This window comes from Lutra lutra, chromosome 7, assembly GCF_902655055.1.
Source record: "Lutra lutra chromosome 7, mLutLut1.2, whole genome shotgun sequence".
Classification (NCBI taxonomy): Eukaryota; Metazoa; Chordata; class Mammalia; order Carnivora; family Mustelidae; genus Lutra; species Lutra lutra.
This window is the reverse complement of record NC_062284.1, coordinates 64,086,660-64,108,715: the sequence shown is the minus strand read 5'-3', so window position 1 is coordinate 64,108,715 and position 22,056 is coordinate 64,086,660. Positions and strand designations below refer to the sequence as shown.

General features: G+C 46.4%; 1 protein-coding gene and 1 pseudogene across 2 annotated transcripts in view; one reads left to right on the top strand and one right to left on the bottom strand.

The window, feature by feature from the left end:
• Positions 1 to 3,924: 3,924 nt before the first annotated feature.
• On the top strand, positions 3,925 to 9,155 carry LOC125104444 (signal peptidase complex catalytic subunit SEC11A-like; annotated as a pseudogene).
• A 251-nt stretch (positions 9,156 to 9,406) lies between these two features.
• The window catches only part of SORD (sorbitol dehydrogenase), a 33,567-nt gene continuing 20,917 nt past the window's right edge, over positions 9,407 to 22,056 (bottom strand). For both annotated transcript variants that reach the window (XM_047737594.1, XM_047737595.1), the window contains 5 exons: positions 19,666 to 19,784; positions 16,424 to 16,489; positions 15,061 to 15,236; positions 11,694 to 11,815; positions 9,407 to 10,838 (listed from right to left, as the gene is read on the bottom strand). In XM_047737594.1, coding sequence (XP_047593550.1) covers positions 10,673 to 10,838; positions 11,694 to 11,815; positions 15,061 to 15,236; positions 16,424 to 16,489; positions 19,666 to 19,784 — 649 coding nt within the window. In that variant the 3' untranslated portion in view covers positions 9,407 to 10,672. The remainder of the gene's footprint in view (positions 10,839 to 11,693; positions 11,816 to 15,060; positions 15,237 to 16,423; positions 16,490 to 19,665; positions 19,785 to 22,056) is intronic.

Sequence of the window (22,056 nt, the reverse complement as noted above, 5' to 3'; positions counted from 1 at the left end):
ATGGGATAGGCTAACATGTACCTACCTCTTTCTTACTGTAGGGAGGTCATGACATCTAGTCACCCTGCTAGTCTCTTTCTTTACCACCTCTTCCAAATGCATGGGAGCTTTTCCTCCAGGCAGGCCCATGATATTGAGAGAGGTAAAATATGAGACATATTTTGGGTGACAGAAACACCTCCCAGACAACCACCCCAACAATCTCTGTTTTCCCCTTGGAAGCCTCACTCCCTCTGGAACCCTATTCTAAGAGAAGGCAGCATGGTTTTGGGGAAGCAGTGAACAGGACAACGGTGTTCTTCAGGTTCTAGTTTTGTTGGGTGTGCAGCAAGATATAGGACTCTTTAATTATCATATGGTTCACTTATTTGTGGAGCATAACAAATAGCATGGAGGACAAGGGGAGATGGAGAGGAGAAGGGAGTTGAGGGAAATTGGAAGGGGGGTGAACCATGAGAGACTATTGACTCTGAAAAAACGATCTGAGAATTTTGAAGGGGTGGGGGGTGGGAGTTGGGGGCACCAGGTGTGGGTATTGTAGAGGGCACGGATTGCATGGAGCACTGGGTGTGGTGCAAAAATAATGAATACTGTTATGCTGAAAAAATAAAAAATTAAAAAAAAAAAAAAAAGATATAGGACTCTTACACATGGTACCAGGAGAAGCCAAGCTGGGTTGGCTCAGGGAAGTTCTGGTTGGAGCCTGACTGCCCCTGTGCTGTGCAGACACCCCAGCTACTCCTCAGAACCAGCAGCCCCAGTCTCCAAAGGCCACAGCTGAGTCACACTCTTCACCCTGCCCTAGATTACTAATTCCTTGGCCTCTCAGCTTTTTCCTCATTCACTCTCTCCCTGGTCATGTGTTGTCCTCTTTCTGCTTATCACAAACAGTTTCTCAGAAGTTCATTAGAATTCAATCCGTGGGGCGCCTGGGTGGCTCAGTGGGTTAAGCCTCTGCCTTCAGCTCAGGTCATGATCTCAGGGTCCTGGGATCAAGGCCCACATCGGGCTCTCTGCTCAGCAGGGAGCCTGCTTCCTCCTCTCTCTCTGCCCACCTCTCTGCCTACTTGTGATCTCTCTCTCTCTCTCTCTCTGTCAAATAAATAAATAAATAAATAATTAAAATCTTTAAAAAAAAAAAAAAGAATTCAATCCGTGATACTAGCAATGATGGCAATACCATCCCATCCCACCCCACAAAATGGGGGACAGGGGAGATAATTCACTTTAGTGTTCTTTGAACATGGGATCATGATCTGAGCCAAAGGCAGTTGCTTAACCTACTAGGCCCCCAGGCGCCTCTGGCTGCTTTTCATATTAAAACATAACTTTATTTCTTTACACCAACAAGACAGAAGAAAGAGAAATTAAGGAGTCAGTCCCATTTACAATTGCACCCAAAACCATAAGATACCTAGGAATAAACCTAATCAAAGAGGCAAAGGATCTATACTCAGAAAACTCTAAAGTACTCATGAAAGAAATTGAGGAAGACACAAAGAAATGGAAAAATGTTCCATGCTCATGGATTGGAAGAACAAATATTGTGAAAATGTCTATGCTACCTAAAGCAATCTACACATTTAATGCAATCCCTATCAAAATCCCATCCATTTTTTCCAAAGAAATGGAACAAATAATCCTAAAATTTGTATGGAACCAGAAAAGACCTCGAATAGCCAAAGGATTTATTGAAAAAGAAAGCCAAAGTTGGTGGCATCACAATTCCGGATTTCAAGCTCTATTACAAAGCTGTCATCATCAAGACAGTATGGTACTGGCACAAAAACAGACACATAGATCAATGGAACAGAATAGAGAGGCCAGAAATAGACCCTCAACTCTATGGTCAACTCATCTTCGACAAAGCAGGAAAGAATGTCCAGTGGAAAAAAGACAGCCTCTTCAACAAATGGTGTTGGGAAAATTGGACAGCCACATGCAGAACAATGAAATTGGACCATTTCCTTACACCACGAAATAGAACTTACACACTATTGAAAATAGACTCAAAATGGATGAAAGACCTCAATGTGTGAAAGGAATCCATCAAAATCCTTGAGGAGAACACAGGCAGCAACCTCTTTGACCTTAGCCGTGGCAACTTCTTCCTAGGAATGTTGCCAAAGGTAAGGGAAGCAAGAACAAAAATGAACTATTGGGGGCACCTGGGTGGCTCAGTGGGTTAAGCCGCTGCCTTCGGCTCAGGTCATGATCTCAGGGTCCTGGGATCGAGTCCCGCGTCAGGCTCTCTGCTCAGCAGGGAGCCTGCTTCCCTCTCTCTCTCTCTCTCTCTCTCTGCCTGCCTCTCTACTTGTGATCTCTCTCTGTCAAATAAATAAATAAAATCTTTAAAAAAAAAGAACTATTGGGACTTCATCAAGATCAAAAGCTTTTGCACAGCAAAGGAAACAGTTAACAAAACCAAAAGACAACCAACAGAATGGGAGAAGATATTTACAAACGACATATCCAATAAAGGGCTAGTATCCAAAATCTATAAAGAGCTTAGCAAACTCAACACCCAAAGAACAAATAATCCAATCAAGAAATGGGCAGAGGACATGAACAGACATTTCTGCAAAGAAGACATCCAGATGGCCAACAGACACATGAAAAAGTGCTCCACATCACTTGGCATCAGGGAAATACAAATCAAAATCACAATGAGATATCACCTCACACCAGTCAGAATGGCTAAAATTAACAAGTCAGGAAATGACAGATGCTGGCGAGGATGTGGAGAAAGGGGAACCCTCCTACACTGTTGGTGGGAATGCAAGCTGGTACAACCAGTCTGGAAAACAGCATGGAGGTTCCTCAAAAAGTTGAAAATAGAGCTGCCTTACAACCCAGCAATTGCACTGTTGGGTATTTACCCTAAAGATACAAATGTAGTGATCCGAAGGGGCACGTGCACCAGAATGTTTATAGCAGCAATGTCCACAATAGCCTAACTATGGAAAGAACCTAGATGTCCATCAACAGATGAATTGATAAAGAAGACGTGGTGTATATATACAATGGAATACTATGCAGCCATCAAAAGAAATGAAATCTTGCCATTTGTGACAACGTGGGTAGAACTAGAGGGTATTATGCTTAGCGAAATAAGTCAATCAGAGAAAAACAACTATTATATGATCTCCCTGATATGAGGAAGTGGAGATGCAACGTGGGGGTTTTGGAGGGTAGGAAAAGAATAAGTGAAACAAGATGGACTCGGGAGGGAGACAAACCATAAGAGACTCTTAATGTCACAAAACAAACTGAGGGTTGCCAAGGGGAGGGGGGGGTCGGGAGAGGGTGGTGAGGTTATGGACCTTGGGGAGGGTATGTGCTGTGATGAGTGCTGTAAAGTGTGTAAACCTGGCAATTCACTGACCTGTACCCCTGGGGCTAGTAATACATTATATGTTTATAAAAAAATAAATAAATAAAATTTTAAATTAAATTAAAAAAACATAACTTTAGAAAGCAAGTACAAAAATGTTCTTATAAATTAATAATTGCAACCTTATTGTAAGCCCCAAACCCTGTAGACTATACAAATACCCCAAATACTGTGATTTGCTTAATGGGTGACAGTATGTCCACACAATGGAATATGGTGACTAAAAGTAATGATGTGTGTAAATATTGACACAAAAAGGAATATAACAATTTATTAAATGAGAACAAATGGAAAACAGTACATGGAGAACAAATGACCCAGTTTCTTCAACATAATAATGACATTTAAACAAAACGGAGGGAAACTATAATACATTAAAAGAAACTTAAGAGACATATTAACCACTCAGGCAATGTGTTTGGATCCTGATTCAAGAAAGTGCCTTGGAGCAGGGCAACCTCCCAGCTAACCCAGGGCGCCACCTTCACGAGGAGCAGGAAGCTGAGCCTGGGGACGGGGCTCCACTGTATTATCAAGTCCTAAATTTTGGAATGATCATCTCCTCGGCTCTAATGATCTGGAATGGATTAGTGCTCATAACTGGAAGTGAAAGTCCAATTGGAATAGTGCTTGCGGCAGCACAGAACCTGCATTCATAGAGATCTTCTTTTTTAACAAATCGAGTTGAAGATACCATTCGATTGGGAGAAAATGGTTGTTTTTAGGATAGAAGGAAGAGAGACTCCTTGGACTCTTGAAGACTCATGAGAAGCAAAATGGGGACAGCCTTGGTGGTTCCCTCGGCTGAACGTTTGCTTTCAGCTCAGGTCTGATCCCAGGGTTCTGGGATAGAGTCCCAAGCCAGGTTCCTTGCTCAGTGGAGAGCCTACTTCTCCCTCTGCCTGCCTCTCCCCCTGCTTGTGCGCGCTCTCTCTCTGACGAATAAATAAATAAAACCTTTTTTTTTAAAGAAGCAAAATAGACATACCAAATTTTGACAAAAGGAGGTAATAACGTGGTTGATGACTGAGGCCTCTATAAATAGGGACAGTACTGGCTACAGAGGAAAGATGTGGGGAAAGCAAGGGGTTTGTTCCTTTTTGTGATGATCCTCATGAATGACTATCCTAAATTTAAGTAGGCAGTACCCTTTCGGCTGGGTGTATTTGTGCTGGTCCATCGTAAGAAGTTTGCCTTCTGCTTCTGGAAGATGTCCTGCTTTTCCTTACTGAATGTTTGGAGTAGACAGTGGTTTGTGATTGGTGGAGTGAAGAATGCACCTGTCTGCACAGCTTGTTAGCAGTGGTTTGCATTAGTTTCTGTTTCCATGCTGGGGTATGTATTGGGGAGGGGCTAGGCACCACAGCGCACACTTGAGGGGACTCTCAATCACAGGATTTCATATGTTGTCATTTTCAGGCTTTCATATTTTGTACACCAGTGAATTTTTTTATATTAAAAGGTTGAGCTGAAAAGGAAAAAAAAAAAAAGAAAAGGGAGGGAGGGAGGCAGAGAAAGAAAGAAAAAGAAAAGAAGAAGAAAATGAGGTGGAGAAAGTCACTTTTTTTTTTTTAGGTAATTAGGGAAAGTTGGACTTGGATTGATAGGGTGTTAGATGGTGTGAAGCAGTTATTGTTAAATTTCGTTAATGGGAATTGTGATTGTTAAGTAAACAGCAAAAAAAATGTCGTTATTTGTTATGAGTGAAAATGGAGGGAAAGAAGGTAAAGTATATTCCCATTCCTGATTATAAATACATGTGTACATGCGTTAGAGATGTATGGAGATACACAGGGAAAAGCTGGAAGGAAGGTCTCCCACTTATTAGCATCCTTAAAGGACAGATTATGGCTGATTTTCTCTTCTTACTTATCTGGCTTTATTTTCTTCACAACGTATGAACAATGTGATAAGGGGAGGCACACACAATGTTATCTCCTGGTGACAAGGGCTCTGCACAGAACTAAATAGCTGAGCCTCTTGCCATTCCTACAGGGAAGAGGAGCTGAGGCAGGTCTGTGGGACAGGCTCCAGGATCAAGGAGCGAGGGTGTTCAGTGAACAGAGAGCCTGTGAGAGTAGGCAGGACACACGGGGCTTCAGTACTACCCTCCAGAAGGCTGGAGCTGGTCCCAATGGAGCTGCACCCCTGCTGTGCCCACAATGGGCCCACTTTTGGCCCAGGCTCACCTTCTTCCCAGAACTCCCTCCTAATTATGGATGGATTGCTGGGGTCCCCCACCCCCTGCTAGGCTGTGCTTCTGCTTCCAGTTCTACGGAGAGTGCAGAAAGATGAATCAGTAACCCCAGCAGGGATGGGGCCAGATCTCCTAGGCCCAGCTCTGGGTTGTGCAGACCTCTTCAGGACCATACCTGGGGGCCTAAGGCCAAGCAGCAGAACAAGGTGATGCCCAAGAGGCAGGTATTTCCATAGGCAGCAACCCCACCGCCGCTTCCTCTCATCTCCCTCCTCACATATATATGTGTGTGTGACCTCCTCACACACACATATATATACACACACACAGGACTGGAACTGAAACCCAAGAAGGCCCTCACACCTCCAGCCTAAGGCCTCCCCCTCAACCCTGCCACCGCAAGTGGTCCTCACTTCCCAGGGCTTTAGCATGATGGGAACCCTGTATAATATTGTATCTGAACTCATGTGTGTTCCCTCCTTGGTGAGTGGCAGGTAGAAACAACACCAGATAAGTTGTTGCACAATCTACAGTTTATTTGCAGCAAGTACAATCATGGGAAATAACTTCCAAAGCTGTGACCGCCCCCCACCCTTCCAAGCAAGGGTGGATGAGTTCCTCCTATTTTGGGTTAGGATTACCATTTAAAAAGGGTATTCTTGGGGCGCCTGGGTGGCTCAGTGGGTTAAGCCGCTGCCTTCGGCTCAGGTCATGATCCCAGAGTCCTGGGATCGAGTCCCGCATCGGGCTCGCTGCTCAGCAGGAAGCCTGCTTCCCTTCCTCTCTCTCTGCCTGCCTCTCTGCCTACTTGTGATCTCTCTCTGTCAAATAAATAAATAAAATCTTAAAAAAAATAAAATAAAATAAAAAGGGTATTCTTATCATGGTATGTAGAGGGGGGCATAGGGTCGTGCATACATACGTTGTATGTTATGTAAGGGAGGCTTGTGCTCCTCCTTGGATGGAGATTTTAGCATTATAATGAGATAAAGGTAATTGCCAGTCATCCTGGTGGCCACTCCATGGCTCATCTGTGCGACTTGGGTTGGGCATTTCTGGCAAAGTGGCCTGGGTCATCTGGATCTTATCAGGGCAGACGTTATTGCTTGAATTTTGGTTTCCGTCATGGGATGTTATGCTCATTCAGTCTTTTGCCCGAGTTAAGAGATAAGCTGGAAAGAAGAGCTTATGGGAAAAGTGGAACAAAGGTTGGTGAGTACAAGCAAATGGGCAGGAGATCAGGTCTTAGTGTCTAGCTGGTGACAAGAACAGTGGTGATAGAGACCTTGAGATCATCTTGCCCCGTCCTTCTGTTAAAAAGGGAGGATACTGGGATGCCTGGGTGGCTCAGTTGGTTGGACGACTGCCTTCGGCTCAGGTCATGATCCTGGAGTCCCGGGATCGAGTCCCGCATCGGGCTCCCAGCTCCACGGGGAGTCTGCTTCTCTCTGTGACCTTCTCCTCGCTCATGCTCTCTCTCACTGTCTCTCTCTCTCAAATAAATAAATAAAATCTTTAAAAATAAATAAATAAAAAGGGAGGATACTGAGACTTGGAGTGGGGAAGTGATCTGGCAAATCAGTGAGTCAGTGAGGCGTCTAGGATTCCAAAGAACCTAGTGCACTTGGCTGGCTCAGTCAGTTAAGTATCTGCCTTACACTCAGGTCATGATCCCGGCGTCCTGGGATTGAGCACCATGTCAAGCTCCCTGCTCAGCAGGGAGTCTGCCTCTCTCCCTCTGCTGCTCCCCCAGCTTATGCTCTCTCAAATAAATAAAATCTTAAAAAAAAAAAAAAAGAACCCTAAATCCTGGCATCAAACCCTTGTCTCTCCTTGCTGTGCTGGGTCATAGAACCTGAGAATAGAGGCTACTTCTCCACCCCACTGATGGTAAGATCTGCCAAGCAGTCTCTTGGAAGGAACACCAGCTGTACATCCTGTCCCTCTTCCAGGTACCCAGGGAGGAGCTCAGTGTTCAACTCCAGTAGGGTTTTAAGAGGAGGGGGGAATCGGGAGTGGGGGATCCAGTCAGTGGGGGCGCAGACTGCTCTGTGAGGAGCTCCTGGCCACACAACTTCCCTGCTGCCCGCTCCTCACCCTGCTCCTCCCTGAACCACCCGGGACTTGTGTGTGTGTGTGTGTGTGTGTACGTACGCGTGCACGTGCTGGGGGTATGCAGAGGGGGCAGAGATCTGCCTCCCGCTCAGGAATGCAGGTCCCATTGTTGACCTTCTGTATTCCAAGCCTAGGCTGAGATGGTGTGCAGAGGACAGTTCAGGAAAAGGCAAATACCCACTAAATCCTGTCTTCTGCACTCCTAACTTCTGGCCCAAGTGACTTGCTCACAGGCCTCCACTGTTCTCCCAAAGGTAGTAAAAAAAAAAACCAGAAGGAAGAGGCCGGACTGAGTACACAGAAGTAAGGCTGACCGGGATGGCCTGAGAGCCAGGGACAGGCAGTCCATTAGTGACTTCACATCCACAGCCACAGGAGCCGAAGGTGGCCGGCAAGAGGGAGCTGCTGAAGATGTGTCCCCTTTTCTCCTTTAGTATCCATGAGCTGGCCTCTCCCTTCCACCACCTAGCCTATCTTCAGGGTCTTTCTTCGAAGCTCCACTGGTACACCCCACCCTCATGCCAGGAGTGCCGGCTGGGTGGGGCCCTTGGTGTTGATGGAAAGCCCACAAGGTGCCAGGCACTGGTGACAGCACACACTGGCCAGCAGGGCTATATTCTGAGTTCCGGGACTGATTCACTGAGTTAATCAGTATTTATTGAGCAGGCAGTGGAGGTGAATCAATTCCTGGGCTTCCTGCATGTCCTTCCCAGCAGCAGGGGAAACATTCAACAAGGCTGCAAAGGCCAGGGAGCCAGGCAGAGCTCAGCAACACCAGCTCCAGCCCTCCCACCACCCAGAGGACTCTCTGGGTAGCCAGCCTTCCCTCGCTCACCCACAAACCGCCCCCCCCCGCCCCCACCCCGCCTTGGGACCTGTGATAGTGCAGCATGGTTTGGGAGTGGTGGAAGGATCTGGAAAGGGGAGGTATTCCCTGATGCTGTTTTCCATCAGGCTGTCTGGTCTTTGCGACTGCCCACATGGCAGCAGCATGGGGCCAGGTCAACACACCAGGAAATGGAGACTTCAGGCCACCAACTTGGAAGATCTAGCCCAATACCGATTGTGACATAAATGACACCTGTTTTGCCCTTGGTAGCCTCACCTCTCCAGGGTGCCCCCTCAGGTTCTGTGGACTCCTCCCTCCAACAGATGACAATCAAAGGAAAAGTGCTGCCTGTGAATTTAACAGGAAATCCACATCCCTTGGGAGGCATTTCTGTTGGAAGCCTTTGTCTAGAAGGGGAAGGCCTTCCCATTCCACATTCAAGGAACTCTGGGGACCATGGAGCTGGAATTGGCTTCAAGAGGAGGCAGCTGGCCAAGTGTGCCCCTAGAGCTAAGGAGGACTCTGAGAAGGAAGTGGGACAGTTCCACAAGCGGGCTGCCTGGCTGCTGAGTGTGCCGAAGTCTCGAGATTCTCCCCGCCCTCCTCCAGAGATAACATGAAAGAGGAAAGGCAGTGGGTGACCTTGAGCAAACTGCTTGGCTTCTCTACTTCCTTAGGTGTAAAATAATCCCATGCATTCAGACTTGCTGTGAGGATTAGAGATCATTACCATAAATTTCCAGCAGTCAATGACATTATATTTGATGCAGAAAATGTGTCCCTTTCAGAAATCCTGGATCTTTCCCTTTATGAAATGAGTAACCAGAGCCACCCCACCTCCCATAAAAAGAGACACAAAGGGGCAGCAATGGTGAGGCACCACAACCATAATTTATTACCCAAAGCAGGTTGAGGGATTCCAAGCATTGGTAACAGCCCTCCCCAGTTATAGGAAAGACACAGCCTCTTCAAACTTAGTCTCCACTCCCAGCTGAAGGATTAAAAGGCTGCAGCCCAAGTTATGTCACAGCTACAATATCCTCATTCTTGACTAACTATCTCAAAGTCCCAGATGGGCATCAAGTGATTTGGACCCCAAATCTTACACAGGAAAATCCTACGATTAAAATAAGATGGGAGTGATCATTCCAACAGAAAGATACCAACAGTGTTAACAGTCTATGAGGAGGAGAAGGGATTTCTGTTTATAATCATCAGGATTAAATGGAATTGTCCATCATCATGAGAGTGAAGGGAATGCTGACCCTGTGGGACGGGAAGACAGGTGCACTGGCCAAACCCTCCTGGGCAAGTCTCCCAGGAGGACTCCCCTTGATTGTTGCCCTAAGGAAGGAGCCTCCTGGTTGACTAGTGACAAAGGAGCCCACAGTGACTGCCCCTGAAGGAACGAAGGGTGGGGTGGGAAGTGTGGGGAAGGCTGTTGAAGTTACACAGAATTCTGAGGAGTTGCAGAAGAGGCAATCTTCCAGCAGTATTGAGAGCTTGCCTGACTGTTCCTACTTTTGGAGAATGTAAGCTGGTTGGATCTCACACAGGATTTCAGTTTTGGGTTTTTTTAAATTGATTTTAAAAAATTATCCTAGACCCAGGAAGGTCAGTTCCTTAAAGTCTCCTTTTATCATCCAACCAAAGAGCACTTATGTCTAGAAACTGCTGACAACCTTTCAACCCAGACCCTGAACCGAGATTTTTCATGAAAATCAGTTTCTGTGCCAGTCAAGTCTGATCAAGTTGTCTCTCCATAACTTAGCTCCCAACCCCACCTGGCCAGTCACGGTGGAACCAGGAACCCAATGGGCAGATTTCTTTCCTCACTTAACTGAGGCATTCCAGGAAGAAGGGGAGTTCCCAGCATCTGCCTAACAAACTCTGCTTTACTTGCTGAACTTTGCTTTGTATGAACAGGTAGGTCACTCTGCCTGCAAATTCCCCCAAACTGTCCCTACTTGTGTTTTTAAGGTACACCAGTTCCTCTGTTGTTTAAGGCTCTCTGCTTGTAATGAATTATTTTAATTATTTTTGCTACTCAAAAGAAACTTTTGCATCAAGCCCCGCCCTGCCAAGATACTGGCACAGGGCTGGGGGTAGGGGGTTGAGGGCAAAACCCAATTCATTATTAGGGATTCTGGTCCTTGGGGTCACACTTGAGCATGACTTTCAACCCCAGTCCCTTTCTGGCTGTTTCAAAGGCCTCCAGAGCTTTTTCCAGAGGAAACCTATGGGTAACTAAGGGCTTTACGTTCACAGACTTGGAGGCAAGCATCGAAATTGCCATCGGCCACCTGTAAAAGATCACAAATGTCACATGCAACCTACAAGAGGAAAGAACCAGGTCCCCAAAGCCACCAAGCACAAGATCAGCTTGGTTCTATTTATTTATATAGCACTGTGGTTCTACAAGGTCTACTCGACAAACAATGGTAGAAATGATCTTATGATTTACAATCTGGGAGTACAGAGTCTATTTATTCCCAATGCCTCCACCCCACTGCAATGTCTGTCACGAAGTCTAGAATTCCTTTGGCATGAAGGCGTAAGGCATGCAGAGGCCACTGTGAAAAGGCAGAAAAGCCTCAGAGAAGCAGCCGATGATAAGCCATCCATATCCCTCTGGCTTGGCAGAGTTTATTGGAAAATGGCACTCTGCTGACAGAATGGTCACAGACTATAATGGTGGGAGTAGGGATACTGCTGGGGAAGGTGGTCCTGGGAAAGTTCCCCTATTGGGGAGAGCCTGGGGCCACAGAGCATGAGGTAGGTGAACTAAAACCCTCTCACTTCTCAGGGTGGGCCCTGGGATCTGGGGTGGAAACCAAGGGACTTGAGTTCTTACTGTTGTTCCCTTTTCTCTCCTTCTTTCAGGGGGAAAATGAAGAGCAGGCCACTTGAGGAAATGAAGAGACATGCTTCCTTCAAGATCCCCCACCTTTCCTTCTTCCCTCTGCCATCTCTACCCTCCTGTTTTTTAACCAGGGGTGATGCTCTCTCTTCGGACTCCGACCATGACATGCGGGTGTCAGTATGGCTCGGGAGTGCTCCCCGTGAATAAACGGGGGCAACTCTTGGTTCCAGAGGCTGAGCAGGGGTCTTGCCAGCCGATCGTCCCCCCGCCCCCAGCTCACCCACCACATACTCACGTGTTGCAATATCGAAACACGCCCTTGATGTCCACCTCCCGGATGGCTGCATGCACCAGGGGCACAGTGGTCATCTCAGGGCCCAGCCCTACAAGCACCAAGGTCCCACCAGAACGAGTAGCCTGAAGAGGAGATGAGAACAAGAAAACCCAGAAGATCAGAAAATGCAGTCTTTCCATTCAAAAGGACTTTTGTCACATAAATATCTGTTTGCATCAGGTGAGTATCCAAATACTCCAGAGAATACGATTCTTTCTCTACCATTGAGCTCTTCCATATGTCAGCCAAACCTAACAGAGCAGCAGAGTTATCTTCTTGGAGGATCCTGAGATCATACACTTTACCAGTGGAGGACCAGGCCCAGTGGGAGCCCCCTCCACTGTCCACAAGATCCTAGGCAATAGCCCAGGATCTCCAGAGCCCAGCGAGAATCTTCCCTACAAACAAGCTTAACCTTCAGCTCCTGAGCATCTCTCAGAGCTTTACTAATTCCATACCAGGTGCTGGCTGAGGTACCTCCTCATCTTAGCACCCACCCCTCCTCCAGAATGTCAACTCCACAAAAGCCAGGATCTTTGTCAAACCTCTAAGGAACCACCCTCTTGGTGAGGAAACTACCAAGCACATACAGATGGGGAGAGCCATTAGAATTCTATGGCTTGAACATTGCCTTATTTAAGCACACTGGCTGACATTTGGAAATATTTTTGTTCCAGAGACATTCATCCCAATAGTATCATCAGCCACAATGGATTTTGTCTTCCTTGAACATTTATCTGCCTTATCAGTTCTGACTTGGCGTGGGCCAGACATGGAAATTTCTCCTGATAATCTCTACCTGATTCCACAAGAAGGCTGTGCCTGCTCCAGAGATTTTTGGAGATCACTGTGGCCAGTGCTGTGAGAGACAGAAGAATAGTCCACTTGCCTCAGTTTTCATGACAGTCGCCAGCAGCAAGCACTTACTGGAACCATTCTAAGTTTAACCAGTGGAGCTGCAAAGAGGCCCGCACCATAACCTCTATCTTTGAGGGGAAGGATACACCATGAAGAGAGGCCTGTAGCATGGGGGTGACTCTGGAATTTACACGTTGGATGGATCTGTGAGACCCTCTCAACCAGCTTCCTTGTGTGTAGGATCAGGATGATGCCTCCCAAACAGAGCGGTTGGCCTAACAATCCTAGTGCTCAGCACTAGGTTGGGCTCACTGTCTGGCACGTTTTTTGTTTTTAACTGAAGCACAGAGTTCCTGACAAACCACCTGTGACTTATGAACACTGTTGGTAACGGGGGAGGCTCTCTCTCCACTGGAAAAGGTGGGGTGGGGTGTAGAGTCAAAGTTGTGACTGAGCCACACAAAACTTGTGAGAAATTTTCTTGGAAACTGTTTCCTTATTCGAATTTCCTCTCCACCTAGTGAGAAGGAGGACGACGACGAATACTGCCAAATGGCCATCCCAAGGTGCCAGGATGCTGACAGACAAAGGAACGCTTGGACTAGCTGACCATTGTATTGTGGGTGTGACCTCTGCACCAAGATGACATGAATTCTACCCTAAGCATTTGCCACGTCTCCTCCCAAAGATTTTCTAGTCACGAATCTGGCAGGAAAGTGACTCTCGGGTATGTCCATATAAGGTGCCTCCACCTAATCTGCCTATTGGCAGGGTGGCCTGCAGCATTCTGTAGTGTCTGTCATGCAGAATGGCTCCATTCCTCACTTGGGAGAAGTACCAGCTTCAGGCGTGGTGAGGCCCTTGGGCATTTACCTCTGCACCCACCTCAGGGAGCCTGGCAATGGGGCCCCCACCATCAATAGCTAGAGAGAGATGCCAAGTGATCCCAGTGCTTTCCAGGCAGCAGAGAAGAGGAAGAAAGTCTTGCATTGTGAAGCCATGTCTTTTCCTGCCTCTCTGTGGATGGGGGTCACTGACTTGGCCAACAACTTGGCCAAGTTGGCCAACAACTTGAAGATGTCTGGATGCACCTTATGCATCAGAGCCCCCAAGGTCCCCAGCACGAAGCCAGGGCACTGCAGGTGCCCAAGATAGGTCACTCGTTGACTGATCACACAGACCCATCACCCTCTGAGTTTTGGGTTCTCTTTGCCCCTTCCCACAAGGCAACCATTATCTCTGACAGTGGAGCAGAGGGTGGGCTGGCTCTGACTGGAACTTAGGACAGAGCGAAAGTGGCAGCTGTTCCTCTCCTGTCCCACCTCTTCCTCTCACCCCCAATGCCAGGGGCATCCTGGTGGGCAAATAACTAGGCAGCTCAGCCAGGGTACCAGGCCAGCATTCCCCAGCAGGTTTTGAGTGGTGCAAAGTGCCCTTTTGCATGACCCAGCTGTGACTCAGAAGGAAGGAGGAAGCCTGTGCTGCTGTGGGACAGCATTGTGGGAGGCAGGGCAGGAGGGCCCGGAGGGTAGAGGGGACAGGCTGCTGCTACTGCTGTACTCAGTCCTGTCCCTCCCTCCTAGCATGGCTGCCCACTGGCTCCTTGTCCCCTCCTTCCCTTCTCTCCTAAGCAGCGGACAGAGTAAGAAAAGCTCAGGCATTGGAGCAGTGTGCTCAAGGCAAGTCACCAGGCCTCTTGTGGTGAAATGTGGAAAGGGGTAACTAGTCTTCATCTGGTGCACACTGACAGCACATTTATAAAGCACCCAGCAGAAGACCCAGCGCATGGTAGGGCTAGAACCTAGAAGGTATTCTTTCTCCCCTCATTTCATCATACTTGGATCCATCAAGGCCACTTCCCACCCTCGTGTGTCTACGTGCCCCCGCCACTCCCCTTTTCTGGCAACTTCCCATAAATTAAGGGTGGGTCCCTGAGGGTCAAATCAGGCATTGGTAGCTTATCCATTCCCAGGTCTGGGAAAGAAGAGTAGCAGCCGATTGTGACTCTGAAAAACCACCCCACCTTTGTGACTACATTAATGGCTGTTGCCTTTTAACAATGACTCAAAGACTGCAGTTTTCCTCAATAAAGGAAGAAAGGGATTTCCCACACACAACTAAGGCATGGCTCTCCCTTCCTCCTGTTGATTTTTTTTTTTTTTTTTGCCAAGAGTCCTTTTATGATCACAGATATGATCACTTAAGGGGTGGGTCTCTTAACATCTTTCAAGGGCCATATACAGCTGTTACCTCATTGAAGCCTCACAGCGACTCAATAAGGAAGGATGTGAAGCAAGTGAGATAAAACAAAAACCAGAGATACCGAGATCACCTCATTTTGTCTGGGAGTGGGGGGTGGTCACAGGAGAGGATAATGGAGACACTCGGTGCCAGCACCCCTTACTGCTGCCTGCCATGTGCCAATGCCCCAAAGCTGCCCACCAGCTCTGGCCACCCTCATCCGACTCACATAGATGCCTGACTGGATGGCAGGCTCTGCCCCTGTGCACTCGATGGTTACTTCTGGCTTGCACCCCAGCAGACCTTCCACTTTACTGGCGATTTCCTTAGGGCTCTCCTTGGAAATCTGAAGGACATTATCAGCCCCAACCTCCTTGGCTTTAGACAACCGAGAGGCAGACAGATCTAAAGGGGAACAAAAAGCTTCTTTACAACTGAGAACTGGCTGGTGGATTAGGGAGAAAAAGGTAGAGGTGAAGGTTTTAATGGTAGCGAAGCTCAGGTGTAGTGGGTGGTGTCCACGAGCCCAGCACACATACTCTCTACACCTTCATAGGCTCCCACACACACACCACACAGCTGCACATGTGCAAGCTCTCCTTCCCCCTCCCCCATCCCTCTCTCAGATCACTTCTCAGACACCCACACTGTTCTACACCCCCACACACCCCTATACACACCACACCACTGCACACACACTCCCTCTCTCTCTGACAGGTAACTGCTGCTCCTCACACGTAACACTTGCAGATACCTTCTACACACACTCTGATACCTTCTTTGCACACAAAACATACTTGCTTATAACCCTACTCCCCTTTACACATACTCTACACAATGCTACATACTTACTCACACCCACACACCCGTTCTCTCTCACAGATGCCTTCTACACACACACACACACACACACACACACACACACTCTTCTATACCCTACATGCTTCCATACATACCTCCCTGACCCACACATGCTGACACAGATAAGCTCTCCTCCCACCCATACCACACACCTCACACACAAACACCCTCTAATAAACATATACATCCCACTAACTCCACATCACACACACACACAAGCACACCTTCTGTGCCTCCTGGGTTTGGCTAAATGGGCCAAGGGCTAAGCCACTTCTTAGAATCAAGTGAGCAGTAGGGGCATCTGAGGTCCACACATAAAGAGCCAGGCCCTCTTCTCCACAGCATCTACCCTCTCCCAGAAGCTTCAAAAGAGCCTCCTCCTGAGCCCTGAGCTGGTCATCCCTGGGTGGGATTTTCAGTGCTGGAACCCAAGGGAAAAAAGGAGAAGACCCTTTAGAAACCCAGGACCCCAGGAAGAGAAGAGTTCTTATGCCCTTGCCCCAAACTATAGGCCAGCTGTTCTCTTCAAGGAGATTTTAAAAAATTTATTACTTATTTTGAGAGAGAGTGCACAAGCAGGGGGAGGTGCAGAGGGAGAGGGAGGGGCAGATTACCTGCTGAGCAGAGAGCCTGATGCAGATCTTGAGCCCAGGACCCTGGCAGGCGCCAAACCGACTGAGCCACCCAGGCACTCCCCCCTTCAAGGAGATTTAAAAAGAAAACCTTCTTACCAGTCACCAGCACTTGAGCTGCACCCATTGCCTTGGCCACAATCACAGTGACCAGTCCAATCGGCCCTAAATAAAGCAGGAAATGGGAGATGTTTGTGAAATGTTAAACATCAGCTCATCAGCTCTCCCCCTTGTCCAGGCCAGGCTAGGAACCCTATCTTTTGGCACCTCTAGAATCTATCCCAGTGCCTCACACATGCTAAGACCTTAACAACTGTTTGAATGCGTAAGTAAATAAATATATGAAGAATTGTTCTCTACATGAAATTTTGCTCCTAGCGCTGAGTTCTATTTATTTCTCTCAGACCTCAGAGCTAGAAATTTGCCATTTACTCTTGGATACCCCTTGGGGATAATATCAAAGAACCAGAAGGCTCAAGGAAACATATATTTATTAAGAGAATAAGATGTCTTAGAAGGTCTGGATACATTGTCCTGTTTTCTCTTTGACCCCTATCTTCTTACACCCCATCACATCTCCCCAAGGAGAGACACATCCTTTACAGGTGCCCTCTGAGGACTACCTTGGAGGTGACTACCCTGGGTCACCCAGGGATGACCCACCCAGGATGACCCAGCTGCTCAGGAGGCTCTAAGTCGTTCGGGTACCTAAAAATCAGCCCAGAGACCACCTGCTCCCCACAGTATCTGCATGCTAGATGACATAGTTTTAATACAAAAAACCAGACCCACAAAATGAAGCTATGAAGATTATCTTTGAGGATTGGCTTTTTCACAATGCCTTTGAAAATAATTTGTTGAGTTCCCCCCAAAATCAAAACATTGGAAAATAAATGACCAACAAAGAGGTGTTAGCTAAACAAACTACAGTGGGATATCATACAGCTCTTAAAAATTGTGTCATAACTTTTTCATCTAGTGTCATGGAAAGATGTTCATCATATACTACTTTTTTTCTTTAAAGAAGGTAAAATAAAGTGTGTTTAGCATGGTCTCATTTTAAACAAAACCTGAAAGATTCTACATGAAAATATTTACTGCGGTTCTCTCTGGCTGATAGGTGACAGGGCTACGGGTCAACCTCTCTGTATATATGTACACGTGTGATACGAATGACTCCTTTTTCTATGTCAAAAAGGTATTACTTATGCAGGTTTAAAACAGAGATGTCACCAGAATACTACACTCTGTGAGCTCACTGAGGCAAGTCTGTTTTACACCCATCATCTCTCTTAGTCCTACAGTCACTTAGCCCTGTCAAAATCAGTCCTGAAAATGTATGAGGACTAACTCAAAATGGATTAGACTTGAACATCAAGACTTAAAACCATTAAAACTCCTAAAAGAAAACACAGGGCATAAGCTCCTTGACATCAGCCTCGACATGATTTTTTTAATTTGACACAATTGAATGAAAGCAGAAGTAAACATGGGGAGCCACATCAAACTAAAAGGCTTCTGCACAGCCAAGAAAACCATCAACAAAATGAAAAAGGCAATCTGCCAAAGGAGAAAAAATATTTGCGAATCATATCCGGTAAGAGGTTAATACCCAGAAACTGTAGAAAGAATTCATACAACTCAATAGCAAAAAACCAAGCAATCTAATTTTAAAAAGGGCCAAGGATCTATAGACATTTTCCTTTATCCTTTTTCTTTTTTTTAAGTAATCTCCAATGTGCATGCTCTACTGACTGAGTCAGCCAGGCACCCCCAAGCAGACATTTTCCCAAAGAAGACGTACAGATGGTCAACAGGTACATGGAAAGGTGCTCAACATCATTAATCATCAGGGAAATACAAATCAAAACCACAGTGAGGTATCACCTCACACCTGTTGGAACAGCTACTATTAAAAAGACATGAAATAACAGGTGTTGCCGATGATGTGGAGAAAAGGGAACCCTCAGGCACTGTTGGTGGGAATGTAAATTTCCAATCCCTGTGGAAAACAATATGGAGGTTCCTCACAAAATTAAAACTAGAACTACCATGTAATCCAATAATTCCACTTTTGAGTATTTATTTGAAAAAAATGAAAATCACTACCTCAAAAAGATATATGCACCCCCTTGTTCACTGCCCCATTACTTACAATAGCCAAGATATGGAAACAACCTAAGTGTCCACCCATGGAGATGAAGACACAAAGAAAATGTGGTCTGTATGTACACAGTGAAATATTATTCATAGTCATAAAAGGAAATCTTGCCATTTGTGACACGGATGGACTCAGAGGGCATTACGCTAAGAGCAATGAATGAGACAAAGACAAATACTGTATGATATTGCTTACATGTGGAATTTAAACAAACAGAACAACAAAGCTCACAGATACAGAGTACAGATTGGTTGCTGGGGTGAGGGTGGTGAGAGGTGAGTGAAAGAGGGGGAAGAAGGTCAAAAGATACAATCTTCCAGTTATGAGATAAATACATCACAGGGATATAATGTACAGTGTGGTGATTATAATAAATAATACCATATTGCATATCTGACAGTTGCTATGAGAGTAGATCTTAAAAAGTTCTCATTGTAAGAAAAACTTTGTGACTATGCATAGTGACAGATGTCAATTAGACTCTGGGTGGTGATCATTTTCCAATATATACGAATATCAAATCATTACATCGTACATCAGAAGCTAATGTAATATGTCAATTATACCAAAAAGAAAAAGCTGTATGAGAAACACCGACCAGATCACAACCACAGGGAGCATGAGCGTGCTGTCTGTGTCACTAGCATTAGACACCTTGAATGGTTTTGTTTGTTTAGGTTTGTTTGGGTGACTGGAAGCAGGGGTGGAAAGAAGGCAGCCATCTGTAACCCCAACAAGCAGAGTGCTGGCTCATGGTGGACCAGGCTCCATTCCTTTCACTGGTCATGAACAGGTCCCACATCATTCCTGGATGGACCAGGAGACCACTTCTCTGGCATGATGTGAAAGTTCCAGAAGTTGCCTTTCCCTCTACTACCTAAAACATGTCCTTGGTTTTCTGTCAAGTTAAAAAATAATTGCAAATTGCTTTCTTTAAATGACCGAAAGGGTTATATTGCCTAGGAAATGACCTGAGTTACTATTATGCCTGCAGACGGTTTATTTAGCAGAAAGTTCTGGTCATGGAGGAAAGGGGACACCATAATCCTCCCCACCCCCAGAAAGATTTAAGGACCAATTTCAGACATTGCGGTGGGGGTTGTGGGGAGATGACATAGGCAGAGGGATCTCCACATTCCCCTTTAAGGAACTCATAACTAGGGGGTCATCTGTTTCTTACCAGCTCCACACACAAAGACCTTGTTCCCCAGGGTGATTCCAGCTCGCCGGCAGGCATGGATCCCCACAGACAGTGGTTCAATCAGGGCCCCTTCTTCAAAGGTGACATTGTCAGGAAGCCTGGGGTGTCATTCAACACACTCAGTTAGTCCCTTTGGGTTAATAAAAACAAGAGCTAATATTTACTGGGCATTTATTTATGTGCTGAGTAATTTACATATATTCCCTCATGTAAATCCTTGGAGAGTTCTGGGGCAGGTAGTAACACTCCCATTTTACAGACAAGGAAACAAAACCTTGGAGAATTAAATGACTTGCTTCTAAGGTTCAAAACTAGTGAGAGGCTCAAAGGGTTTGAAATGGAAACCAGATACACCTGATTTGAGAGCCCAGGCCACACTGCCCTGCTCTGAAAATTGTTTTCTTTGGACAAGTCACTTCGGTAAATGAACACATTATGTTTGCTTTAACATGTTATCAGAGACAAGGTATGGTATGGCTGTCACTAATAAAGAATTTCAGGGCGCCTGGATGGCTCAGTCGGTTAAGCATCTGCCTTCAGCTCAGCTCATGATCCCAGGGTCCTGGGATAGAGGCCCGCATCGGGTTCCCTGCTTAGTGGGGAGCCTGCTTCTTCCTCTCCAGCTCTCCCTGCTTGTGTTCCCTCTCTTGTTGTATCTCTCTGTCAAATAAATAAATAAAATCTTTTAAAAAAATAAAACCAAATAAATGAGAAGTTCATCTAACAAGAGGTTAATATAACCACATGTCAGTATCTCATCTGCTTCTCAAACTTATGTACAACAATCCCAACTATGAGCAGCTTTGCAGAACCGTGATTTAGAACCTGGTATCACTCTGTTGTCCCCATATGGTATGTTCCAGAAGAACCACATCTGATGGCAGCAGCTGCCTGGCTGTCCCTGGACAGGTCATGATGGGGAAAGGGCCTGTCTTCCAGGCAGCTGATTAAATGCTGTGTCACCTTCTCCACTGGGCTCTTGGTTTTCCCTTGAGTCCACTTGACCCTATTACCTACCCCACTGACGATGACAGTAAACATTTGCATAAGGCTTTACAGATTAAGGGCTTTTTCATCCATTTATCTCATTTGATCCTCACCATGACCTTGTCAGGCAGGAAGGACAGGCTTTATTTTTACCTTTATTCTACAGAAGAGGAAACTGAAACCCAATGACATTCAGAGACTCGCCCAAGGTTACAAGGCTAATGAGCGGGAAAGCAAGACTTAAAGCCAGGTCTCCCCGCTCCACATCCTGCCTGTCCCATTACTAGCTGCCTCCTGGTACAAGTGGCTCTGTGGATAATATCTCATTTCTGCATGGTCCTCACTGGCCGGTAGTTTTATTCAGCGCCCCAAACCTCCACATGCTAGAACATAAAATCCCTCAAGTTTGAAAGGAAAGACAGGTGTCAGCCAAAGTGCTCATTCCCGTGATGCATCACAGAATAATGAGGCCCGAAGTTTGCCGGCCAGCTGCCCCGCCTTCACCTCCCATGCCATCCCTCTGTTTTTCTCCCACAATCCCCCCCCACTTCAATCCTCGCCTACTTAGATTGCCTCCATCACCCCTTGTACCTACACCACCCACCCCACCGATTCTATAAAAGGGACAAAAGTGAAATGAAATAATGAAGACTCCCAAACTCTTCCAAGGAAACTTCAAACCACACTCTCTCTGGGTCCTCCTTCCCCGACCTTGTTCAGTGGGGATTGAGGGAGAGGGAGGATGAGAGCACCCTAAGTTTCTTCTCAGCTCCAATCAATCATGACTTTATAAATACCAGAGAATAAGACAACTTGGTGGTTTTCACAATAAGGTTGAGGGAATACCCAAAGGGTAGAGGATGATCAAGAAGCCAAGGGGGAAGCAGGAAGATAAAAAGAAAGGAAATAAGGTCGGTAGGAAAATAAAGAGGTTGTGACAGTACAGGAATCCTCATACAGAAACCAGAGAGGAGGACGTGGGTCTAAGGCTGATGTGTGGACGTGAGCAGAAAGCACGATGGGAGGAAAGGAGAGATGGGGGGTTGCCTGTCCCCTATTCTGCCCTCCCATTAACATCACCAACACACCCTCCTCCACCACCCCTATCCCCAGTACAAGGCTTCCTTTCAGACCTAATCTGTACCTATCCCCCAGACACAAGGCCATGGCTAGGATACATCATGGCCCCACTTACTGAGCACCTACTATGTGCCAGGCCTCATGTTGAATACTTGATATGCTTTTCTCATTGAATTCTGTCAGTAAGTCTATGCATTTTATCATATTGGTTTTATTACCATCTCTATTTTACAGACAAGGACCTTAAGGATGCAAAGTTTAACAGGCTGAAGGTCACACAGTTGGTAAACAGCAGAGACCCAT